This window comes from Amborella trichopoda, chromosome 2, assembly GCF_054954075.1.
Source record: "Amborella trichopoda isolate Santa Cruz 75 chromosome 2, AtrichopodaSantaCruz75HAP2 v2.0, whole genome shotgun sequence".
NCBI classification, from domain to species: Eukaryota; Viridiplantae; Streptophyta; class Magnoliopsida; order Amborellales; family Amborellaceae; genus Amborella; species Amborella trichopoda.
Window position 1 is genome coordinate 52,205,921 of NC_142337.1, and position 11,982 is coordinate 52,217,902.

The window sequence follows — 11,982 nt, forward strand, 5'->3', positions numbered from 1 at the left end:
TATGTTTATCCTTTTGTGTGATGTAAATTAAATGCTGAATGGCGGTTCATACAGGGAAAGAACATATCAATATTTGCATATTCATTCAAAAACATGAAAATTCTTAATGGAGTACCCTCATTTCTTATTGAATTCCTAAAAAAAAATATTTATAATGAATTTAATAATTTTTTTGGATTTTTTTTAAGCTTTATTCTGACCGATTCACCCGATTCTCGATCCGGATCGCCGATCCAGATCGGTTTTTTGGGTGCCCGATTCGGGTCACCAATCCGTTTTTTAAACCATTGGTCTGGCCTAAATCGATACACAATCCGGTATAAACAAATATCATTTGCTTAATATGGTTATCGATGGACTACGCTCTTACTGAGTTTATGTTTCACTATAATGAAATTATTTGAATACACACGCATAAGGCCTTTAAAGGCCACATAAACCCAATAATAGTGGCATCTGAAAAAACCAATGGTTTAAAAAACGGATCGGTGACCCGGATCGGGCTTCCAAAAAACCGATCCGGATCGGGGAATCGGCGATCCGGATCGGGAATCGGCGATCCGGATCGGGAATCGGGTGAATCGGTCAGAATAAAGCTTAAAAAAAATTCGAAAAAATTATTAAAATTCATTATAAATATTGTTTTTTAGGAATTCAATAAAAAATGAGGGTACTCCATTAAGAATTTTCATGTTTTTGAATGAATATGCGAATATTGATATGTTCTTTCCCTGCATGAACCGCCATTCAGCATTTAATTTACAGTATTTCGTGCTCATTCCTACACTGTTTCTGTTGGGACTCGATATGTGAATAATATGGCTAGGATAGGGTGGCCTCAGAATCATCATCTCTCTCGTTTTCTCTTTGAATAATATGGATTAAAAAAAAATAAAAACAAATTTTCAAAAAAATCGATCATGGATTAAAAAAAAAATCACAAATTTTCAAAAAATTCTATCATGGATTACAAAAAAAAATTCGATCATGGATTAAACAAAAAAAATCACAAATTTTCAAAAAATTCAATCATGGATTACATAAAATTCGATCATGTTTTACATAAAATTCGATCATGGATTACATAAAATTCGACCATGGATTACAAAAAAAAACAAACAAAAAAAACAAACAAAAAAAAACAAAAATTCAATCGTGGATTACAAAAAAAGAAAAAAATAGTTCGATCATGGATTACAAAAAATTCAATCATGAATTACAAAAAACTCTATCATGGGTTACAAAAAAAGCAAAAAACAAAAAATTCAATCATGGATTACAAAAAAAAAAACAAACATTTCGATCATGGATTACAAAAAAAAAACAAACATTTCGATCATGTATTACAAAACATTCGATCATGGATTACAAAAAATTCTATCATGGGTTACAAAAAAAAAAAAAAAAAAAAAAAAAATCGATCATGGATTACAAGAAAAGAAAACAAACATTTCGATCATGGATTACAAAAAATTCTATTATGGGTTACAAAAAACCAAAAAATTCGATCATGGATTACAAAAAAACAAAAACAATTCGGTCATGGATTACAAAAAAATCTATCAAGTATTACAAAAAAATCTATCATGGATTACAAAAAAAAAAAAAAAAAAAAAAAAAAAAAAAAAAAAAAAAAAAAAAAAAAAAAAAAAAAAAAAAAAAAAAAACCGTACGGAATCGTCGATTCACTGTACGGACTCGCCGATTCCGTACAGTGAATCGGCGATTCACTGTACAGAATCGTCCGGTTCTCTCTAGAACCGGACGATTTCCGATTTTTTAGGCGATCCGGTCCCTTTTCACGTTTTTCCGAGTCGAACCGGGCGAGTCCGGTTCGACTCGACGTTTTTTAAAACGCTGGAAAAAACTATAGCATTTTCAGCAAGTACGTAAGCCATCATATTAGCTTCACGATAAACATGACTGATAGACCATAAAAACGATTTGTAAGTCTAAATTGACAATTAACAGCTATAATATGAAGTGCCTAAAGAGATTTGCAGCCTCACGATAAACATGACAGATAGACCATAAACGATTTGCAAGTCTAAATTGACAATTAGCAGCTATAGTATGAAGTGCCCAAGGAGATTTGCAGCAGCATTGAATAACTTGTACAAGAAAAAACAAATCACTTTCAATCTATAAGGAAAACAATCCATCTGGATCGCTATGTAAGGAAATCAATCCATCGGGATAGCTAAGTCAACACCATCTTCCAAAGCACAAAATTCCGCATAGTTATTCGATGTAACACCAAGAGAGATGGAAGTGATAAGTCAGTAGGGATTTGGGCCCTACCCTTTGGTGAGAATATAGTCAAGGATCTCATCATGGGGTTCGACAATATTATCACGAGGCCCCAGGCCATCCACAAAGAACAAAAATATATGACAAAATTAATGCTAATGAATTTAAAGCTTTAAAAATAATGTAGATCGAGCTGATCCATGAAAACTTGAAAGTAATGGAAACTAAGAATAAAAAATACGTTACAAAATACCCTATTTCCAAAACTTGAAATCCATTTTTTTAGGGTATGGTTTGCATACGGATTCATCCATAGGTGTAGAGGTAAGGTGCACCTTCAAATTTTATTATGGTATATAATTTTGATGAAAAATATTTTTAGGATTATCTCAAAATCTATTTTTATATCTAATTATAAAATTTTAAATTTCAAAAATACTTAAAATCAAGTAGATTTATAAACATATGAAAATATTGAAAATAGACGATGTAAATAATAGGTTGTAAAATTAATATGTTGTAAAATGCATCATTTCTGGGACTTATTTTTTTTAAATTTTTCGTAGTAAACGATGTAGATAATATGTCCATGTATTTTAATATCGAGATGATCAATTTGATGATATTTTGAGGTATGCTCTAATTTAATTAATTGTTTAGAGCCTAGGCACGATATAAACTTCGCCCTTTTTACACAGTTTGCCCTTTTCTTTTCCCGCCAATCAACCCCATTTCCCGCCAAAGAGAGATCATATGTGCAAAACTGACCACTGTGTCATCTCTCTCTCTTTCTCTCTCTACAGCGGAGGCACAGTCCTCTCTCTCTTCAAGTCTCTTGCTCACCACTCTGCAGAGAGGCTCTTCCTTCTCAGTAACAATGGATATCAGCGATGAGGCGATGTCGAGGCATAAAGCAGAATTCCTGCGTTTCCTGGATGAAGATGTAAAACCTTTTTCCGAGACTCTCAGGCTCCCCTTATTTCTTACCCTAAAGTTTCTCTCTCATCTCTCTTTGTCTAACCATGGGCATTTTTGAGCAGGCGGGCAGGGGTCTATACATGGACAAGATTAGGTCAATGATCAACCAAGGACGCCATCGACTCCTTGTTGACATCTCCGATATTCGAAATTACAATCCCGCCTTAGTTCGCAGGTCTGTTCTATTTTCTCTCTCTCCCCATATATTGTTTTCGAAATAATCTCTTCTATGGGCATCTAAGAGAACTTCACATGGCTCATTTTCTGCATTTTAAGGGCTTTTTTATTGTTGTTTTTTTGTTTTCAGTCTTCTGAGGAGCCCTGGAGAGTACGTTCAGCCATTATCAGATGCACTCACGGAGGTGACAAGGAGCATAAACCCTAAATATTTGCAGGAAGGGCAGAATGTTCTTATGGGTTTTGAGGGTCCATTTGGTTTCCATAAGGTCACTCCTAGAGAGCTTCTCTCTCCATTTCTTGGCACCATGGTTTGTGTTGAAGGCATTGTCACAAAATGTGAGTGCTTTTGCTTAGTTTATATGTACTCCTTCGATTGATTTGTTCATTACTTCAGATTATGGGGGAATATGGATAGACTTTTGGGAAACACTCTTCTTTCCCTCTGATATGGTATTCCTTGTTAATTTAAGAACCAATCTGCTTTGTTGTTCAGTTCAGATAACTAGGTCTCATTGTCCAATCACGGATAATGCTTAGTCGGGGTTTATTATAATATTCTAAACCACAATAAATATATAAAAATTTACCAGAAAAAGGAATTCCTTTGTGGCTTTAAACTCGTAGAAAGGTTTCTTTGGCTGCCCCACTTGAGTTCTTATTCTGTTTTACTTCACATTCGTTATTTAATTAAGTAGGTTTCTTTTCCAGCTGGGGAAAATTCATAGTTTGGGTGTATTTTAATACTCTAAATTGCAATAAACACATGGGAAATTAGCAGAAAAGTGATTCTTTTGTGGCTCTGAACTTGCAGAAACGTTTTTTTCTTCTCTGGGCTACTCAAGTGCTTGTTCTGTTTATTTCACTTTGGGGTTGGTCTTGCACGTCCCCCACCCCTCTTCTTTTGGTGTTTCTCATCAATTTAAGAAGTAACGTGCTCTGCTATTTTGTTCAAAATTTCATTTAACTTGCTTTTCCTCCGATAAAGGAAAATGCTGCTGGGGTTTATTGTGTAATAGTTTGAGCTACCATAGTTTCATGGATATTTAGCAGCAAGTGTATTTTGGTGGCACTAAACATATTCAATGTTTTATTTACACCCATTTAGTGCTTCTTCTGTCTCATTTAATGAGAATTTTGGGGACAACTTTGGATATTTATTTCCTGGAGTTCTGTAGAGGGGTGAAACACCATATAGAGAAGTTATCCCTTTAGAGGCATAATTGTTAACTATGCCATACAAATTTCTTTTGTGATAGTTCAGTTACACTCTGGTCAGAAGCAGAGAATTGACCACTTCAAAACCAAACATTTTATAGTTTTGCTTTTCATATGCTGTTCTTCTTTTTTCACCATTTTGATTGCAATGTGTATTGTGTTTGCATTAGACTCTATGCAGGGACTGAGTGGCAAATAGGGCAGTTCCAAATTTTTTTAACCCCACCAACTTAGTTATCCTGAGGTTTGTGATTCTAAAAGTGAAGGTTACATTCTACCAAGGGACTCTAGATCACTTGGTTATATTCATCATCAACATCATCATTAGATCATTTTTCCGACTATATCACTTTGGTTGTATTCATGTTTCTTATATGGGTTCCTTTATGGAATGAATGTTGCATTGGCCCAGTGTAATATTAATGGAACTACAAATTGAGGTTCCCTGAATTTAGGGAATTTTTTGTCCAGTGCCGTGCTTCCAGAAAAGTTGAAATGCTATTGCTTTATCCTTCCTTTTTGGTGTTCATAGTTTGTTGTATAATGGCTATAATAGGATGGCAGGTAATCTTATATTTTGGTGCAGGTTCCCTGGTTCGGCCAAAGGTAGTCAAAAGTGTGCATTTCTGCCCTACCACTGGGGACTTTACAACACGTGAATATCGTGACATCACATCCAATGTGGGCTTGCCCACAGGATCTGTGTATCCTACTCGTGTAAGCACATAATTTTTCTGTTCAGAGTTTTGACATAGGGCAAACATTTCTATTTTATAGCTCTTTGAAGTTCACAATTCATAGCTCTCAATTACAAGTTTTAGAGAGCTATCAATACTAAGTATGGATAATAAATGGCCACGAAATTTTGTTGTAGGATGAACACGGGAATTTGTTGGTCACAGAATTTGGTTTGTGCAAGTACAAGGACCATCAAACTTTATCTATGCAAGAAGTGCCTGAAAATTCTGCCCCTGGTCAGCTTCCAAGGACGGTTGATGTTATAGGGGAGGATGATCTGGTGGATTCATGCAAGCCTGGTGACCGTGTGGTGATCTCGGGAATCTATAAAGCTCTTCCTGGCAAAAGCAAGGGAAGCATCAATGGATCATTCAGGTCTCTCTCTCTCTGTCTCTGTCTCTGTCTCTCTCTCTCTCTCTGTCTCTCTCTCTCTCTCTCTCTCTCGGTGCGTGAGCTCTCCCCTCCCCCCACTCTTTTTCTCTAGTAAATCGTGCTTGAATCCATTGCTGAATTTTTGTTTTTTGTTTGTTTTTGTTTTGGTTTGATCTTTCCCTGACCATGGGTGCCTGGTTTCTTTTGTAGAACTGTTCTTATTGCGAACAATGTAGCTCTGCTCAATAAAGAGATAAACGCCCCTGTGTTCACTACTGAAGACATATCAAACATCAAAAAAATAGGAAAAAGAGCTGATGCATTTGATTTACTTGGGGAATCTCTGGCTCCGTCAATCTGTGGGCATTCGTGGATAAAGAAGGCCGTAATTTTACTAATGCTCAGTGGTGTGGAGAAAAACCTCAAAAATGGCACCCACTTAAGAGGGTATTACATTTTACTATTAGAAAACCACCTAGTCTGACGTGATTGATAGCTCTTATTGTCTTTTAGGGCCTATTTCTGTCCTTGAAAAGTAATTGGGGGCAGAAACCTTCCTGTCATCGCTGTTTTTATCTCTTTATTGGGGAAAAGATTTTTTAAGTAAATAGGTGGAAAATTTATTCTCTTAAAATGAATTTTGTTCACCCCCCAATCATTTCACTCTCCTACAAACCCAATGCTGTCTCCCTCCTGAGAGCCCTCAATCATCTGTTCTTGGAATTTTCAACAAATTTTTTCCATTGAGCCAAACAGACCTTAATGGTTCTTCACTTGTAGCGTTTTCTTCCTCTGATGTTTGTCAAATAATTGCAGTGACATAAATATGATGATGGTTGGTGATCCATCTGTTGCTAAGTCTCAGCTCTTAAGGGCTATCCTGAATATTGCTCCATTAGCCATATCCACCACGGGCAGGGGTTCCTCTGGTGTAGGTTTGACTGCAGCTGTCACTTCTGACCAGGAAACTGGTAAGTTTTCTTGGGTTCTTCTTTCTTGATATTTTAACATTTCTTTTTTTTTTTACTAATTATGTTTTGTGGATTTTAGTGTTTCATTACGTTCTTGCTTTTGGTGATTTGTGAGGATCTTATTGGTGAAGTTGCTTGACCAGGAGAGAGAAGGCTAGAAGCTGGCGCTATGGTTCTAGCTGATCGAGGGGTTGTTTGTATTGATGAATTTGATAAGATGAGTGATCAAGACCGCGTTTCCATTCATGAGGTAATGGAGCAGCAAACAGTAACCATTGCCAAAGCCGGTATCCATGCATCACTAAATGCCAGATGTAGTGTGGTTGCAGCTGCCAACCCTATCTATGGGACTGTGAGTTCTTATTGTTTTTGTTAAGATAGCTTCACTTGAAGTCGTGAACTGCCTTCTGTAGTTCAATATACTCTGGAACTGTAGTCAATTGGGCGTGGTTTACATAGTCTATCATAATTAGCCAAATGAAAGTCCATTGGATCATAAGTAGCCAAAAGATAGTCGACTGGGTCATGCTTGTCTGATGAAATGATAGACACTGATGGAGAGAATGTGAATCATTAGACTGGACATGTCTAAATGTTGTTCGCATTCCCTCTCCCACCTCCATCATTTCAGCAGACAGTGATGACCCCAATGTTATAGTTTTCCACCTGAGGTATTGTTTGTGAATGATTTGTAATGGGTCTATACTATAGCTTTCCACCCATTTTTTGTCAATGATTTGTAGTTTGTTTGTTCTTTTGTACTAATCTTCCCCTTAAATATGCAGTATGATCGCTCTTTGACTCCAACTAAAAATATTGGCCTTCCGGATTCATTACTTTCTCGTTTTGATTTGCTGTTTATTGTGCTTGACCAAATGGACCCTGAGATTGACCAGCGGATTGCAGAACATGTCTTACGCATGCATCGATACCGTTCTAGAAATGAAGATGGAGGTAATACATGCATGATGCATAGGATGTAAAAGTCACATAAAAATTATGGCCATGTTAACAATTAAAAACAAAATGATGGCCATGTTTGTGGGGTACCTTGAGAAATTTCTAAGCTTTTCACAGGTTCAATACTTGATGAGAATTTTAGAGATATTGAAGAAGAAGATGATGCAGAAGCTGCCACATCCATTTTTGTGAAGTACAATAGACTGCTTCATGGAGAGAAAAGAAGTAGACGATCAAGACAAAATGCACTTACTATTAAATTCCTTAAAAAGTATATTCATTATGCAAAAAGTCGACACCAGCCTATTCTAACTGATGAGGTAATATAAAACATGTTACGACTTCTTGATATAACTTACGCTTTCTTTTCTGTTGCTCACTTTTATTGTGATTGGGTATATTTGTTTATGAAGACCCTACCATTCATTTGTCTCTCCAATGCCAAAATAAGGTGGAGGTGGCCGCTAGATACTTGGGTGGCCCTTTTTTTTTGGGAGTTTATGTTGGGTGTGTGTGTGTGTTGGCTTGCACGCGTGTATAAGGCCTCGCATGAAATTCCTAAAGATCATCTTCTTTTTTTCTTATCTTATATGTAGAGTAAGAGATATAGAGAATATGGATCCGTCTTTGTGAGAGAGAGTCCTTGAACACTGGGATGACATTCTTCTTTTTCTTTTTCTAATATGTCGTGCGCACGAGAGAGAGAGAGAGAGAGAGAGAGAGAGAGAGAGAGAGAGAGAGAGAGAGAGGAACCCCCGCATTGGACATTTGGAGGTCTTCTTTTTCTTGTTCTTACATGTAAAAAGAAAGCATAATGGCTCCGAGTGCGTGTGAGAAAAATAGGAATCACGTTGAATATTTGGAGGCCATCTTCTTTTTGTTCTTGTAAGTAGAGAGAGCACATGGGCCCATGGGAGTGTGAGAGTGGGGGAGAGAGCGACGGGCCTTAAACGAGCCTGGACTTTTTTTTTTAAAGGTGACTTCCTTAAAACAAATGAAGAAAAAAACATTCAAGGGGGTGGCACAAGATGGAGGCCCAGACCCGCCTAGGCGGGTGCCTTGGGTGTCTAGGCGACCACCTAGACTCTCCCACTTAGGCAGATTGATGGCCAGGCTGCCTAGGCAGCAAGGCAACTGACTTTTTCAACACTCCTCCAAGGGAATTATGATTTTTGGTACTATCCCAAATACTCATTTTCTTATGCGTGATGACTTCTTGTAGGCATCAGAGCATATAGCAACTGCTTATGCTGAGCTCAGAAGTGGAAGTGCAGATGTAAAGGTTTGCATTTAATCTGCCCATGAATACAAAACTTTTTATTTTGGTTTGGGTGTAGTGCCTCAAGGCAATAAGCTCATTCTTTTGTTTTTTTCCCTTAATTCATCTCACAGTCCACAGGAGGCACACTCCCAATAACTGCAAGAACCCTAGAGACCATCATTCGACTCTCTACTGCTCATGCTAAATTGAAGTTGAGGAATGAGGTACTCTGTCTGGGTCTTCAAGTTCTTTATTTTGTATTCAATGTTTCTAAGGTTCAGAAAGACTAAAAGGACAACTTGGAAGTGAACTGATTGGACCAACCTATATCTAAAGTTCCAAGCTTGTGCAAAAAAAGTGCAAACAGCCTGGCTAGGGGCTATCTTTCCAAGGCACGGTTTGAATGTTTATTTGATATGCTTCAAAATGGATTGTGGTTTCCTTCTTGTGCATTATATGGATGGAGACACTCTCCATCCATAACTTTAAATTTCTCAATAAAAGTTATAATTTTAGAGTCTCAAGAAAACATAAGTTAGAATGGATGGATACAGAAACAATTTGCCTTTTATTTTGTTTTGTTGAATGGTTAAAATCATTAAAAGTTTGACATCTTTCTTTTATTATGTTTTTCCTTTAACAATCTCTATGATGGCTTCAGGTATTGCAGGTTGATGTGGAGGCTGCCCTTAAAGTATTGAACTTTGCCATCTATCACAAGGAGCTGACGGATATGGAAGAGAGGGAGCAGGATTGGGAGAGAGAGTTAGAGAAGAAACGGAAATCAGATCATGGTGGTGGGGACACCGGTGGGACAAATCAATCAGCTCGTGCTGCAAGCCCAGATAGGTGACTTTATCAAAAAAATTAAAAAAAAAAAAGAATCTCTTAAAATCAGTTAGGACTTCCATGGATTTCCAATGCATCATGTTTAGAAAATGGTTTTTTTGTCTGGGAAATATCTGGGCAGTACTTTTGAAAGCAACTGCATAAATCACAGGTGTTCCAGAGACCTGTTAAGCAAGCGTTCAATGTACTCTCCCAATAGTCTCCAAATTGGTTTTTGTTTCAGTTAATCAACAAATGATATTCTTTTGTACCTATTGTACAGCCAATAAAAAAGAACAAATTATGGGTTTTTGTGCAGGGAAATTGGTAATGCAATGGAAGTAGATGAGTCTTTAGCACCACCTGAGATTGATATTTCAGCCAACAGGTGTGTACTATTTCTTTAACCAAGTTCTTCAAAATGCTGTATTTTTGTTGTCATTTGTGATAGATTTACTAGAAATTCCTATAAAAAAATATAATAAAAAATACTATCTTAAGCCTTTGGATTCCTTGTTGTTTATTGGGTGGTGGACGTGATGAAAAAAAAGTAACCGTCTTGTCAACATTTGTTGCTATGTTTATGCAGAATGGATAGGTTTAACCGCATCTTCAGTCAGCATATGATAGTAAACCATTTGGATGTTATCTCAGTCACTGCGATTGAGCAGATAGTAAACCAGGGTGCACCTGTTCCGTACACAAGGCCAGAGATAACAACTCTCTTACAGGTATATTCTGGACTTACTGTTTATGTCTATCTCAGTAAGGCTGGATAACTTGCATGATATTGGTGAAATTAGATCGAAAGTACTCCTTTATTCTCTCCTTCCCAGTATGAAAAGAAATCTAGCTAAAAAAATGTTCGTTTTCTTTTTATTGACAGAGATTACAATCAGATAACAGAGTGATGATAGTAGATGACATGGTTCATCTGGTTTAAAGCGAAATCTTGCAGAGTAGGTGCCAAACATATCTGTTTTTTTATTTTTTTGGAAGGGTAACTTACAATGTATTTTCTTCCACTGGGAAAAAATTAGTTCTATTATTGACATACGCATATTCTGGCTAAGCCGTGTAGGATGCGTGTCAGGAGCAAAAATTTCTGAGAATAGAAGATCTTATGATGCAGAGAAGTCACACTGTTCATTCTTGTAATTGTTCTTTGGTTTTCATCTGAACAGAGCTCCACATAGTGTATTATGAAATCCCTACAAATTGATATTTGAATTTAACTTGAGGATATTTTCACTCAGTTTCCCCACTTCTTTTCTTTTGGTTGAGACATGGGAATTCGGATTTCTTATATGCGTCCATGGCTGTACTCGTAATTTTGGTGTACTAAGGGAGTCGGATTTCTTATATGCATCCCATGGCTGTACTCATAATTTTGGTGTAGTAAGTTGAGAGAGAGAGAGAGAGAGAGAGAGAGAGATGCTGCTATGACGAAAAGAAAAGCATATGGATTTTCTTTCTCCTTGCTTTGTGTTTTAGACAAAGGATTTAAGGCCATTTAGGAGACAATAAGGAATTCACCTTTTGCTTTCTCCTTGCTTTGTGTTTTAGACAGGATTTAAGGCCATTTAGGAGACTATAAGGAATTCACTTTTCTTGAAGAGGCCACTGTTTCTTCTTGCTATTAAAATAGAAGATTTTCTGTGAACTTCACAAATCCTAATAACCCTGTGGTTATTCCCATACTTATCTTGCAATAGTTGCATGTCATTTCTTTGCAGCTTATTCACTTGCAGGATGTAGGGAGCTGAGAGGAGTGTGGATTATGGTTCATCCAGGGAGCTTGCTGTTGACTAATCCTGGTCTGCTTTTATGTGCAGGCTCTCTAAGCAAATGTTCATGGGACCTGGTAGTAGAGAGCTTGGCTAGAGATTGGGATTGATTTTTCTAATTTTGTCAATGAATGGCTAGTTAAGGACCTTCTGGTCTTTCTGCCTCTTGTCAGGATGCCAATGTGGTGACCAATAGGCTAGAAACGAATGAAGAACTTTCTTTACATTGACAATGGGGTATGCTCTTTTTCAGGGTGCAGAATATGGCTGCACTAGATATCAGCATCCAATCTGGATATCTGAAGAGCTAATTGGTGACACTCAAGCATAGAACTCTTCATCTAGAATGAGGTCAAACGTAATTGAGGATCCTATAAATAAGAAATAAATGGAGATTCATTGGTCTAAGCACATGCCTATATCTCCTCCATTGAAGGGAACA

General features: G+C 37.0%; 1 protein-coding gene across 1 annotated transcript; it reads left to right on the forward strand.

Moving 5' to 3' along the window:
• Positions 1–2,957: 2,957 nt before the first annotated feature.
• Positions 2,958–11,008, forward strand: MCM3 (Minichromosome maintenance (MCM2/3/5) family protein). Its single transcript, XM_020665529.2, has 17 exons — positions 2,958–3,193; positions 3,291–3,403; positions 3,536–3,744; positions 5,210–5,340; positions 5,498–5,736; positions 5,944–6,180; positions 6,550–6,704; positions 6,848–7,056; positions 7,490–7,658; positions 7,782–7,984; positions 8,887–8,946; positions 9,057–9,149; positions 9,587–9,774; positions 10,073–10,141; positions 10,343–10,484; positions 10,640–10,712; positions 10,835–11,008. Exons 1-16 carry the CDS (start codon positions 3,128–3,130, stop codon positions 10,694–10,696), a joined length of 2,340 nt encoding a protein of 779 aa, XP_020521188.1. The 5' UTR covers positions 2,958–3,127; the 3' UTR covers positions 10,697–10,712; positions 10,835–11,008.
• Positions 11,009–11,982: the final 974 nt, after the last annotated feature.

Excerpts from the sequence above, each read along its gene's own strand:
- MCM3 (XM_020665529.2), top strand. The coding sequence starts at position 3,128 with ATGGATATCAGCGATGAGGCGATGTCGAGGCATAAAGCAGAATTCCTG. Across the intron at positions 3,404-3,535 it reads AATCCCGCCTTAGTTCGCAG|TCTTCTGAGGAGCCCTGGAG; the intron begins GTCTGTTCTATT and ends TTTTGTTTTCAG. Across the intron at positions 7,057-7,489 it reads CCAACCCTATCTATGGGACT|TATGATCGCTCTTTGACTCC; the intron begins GTGAGTTCTTAT and ends TTAAATATGCAG.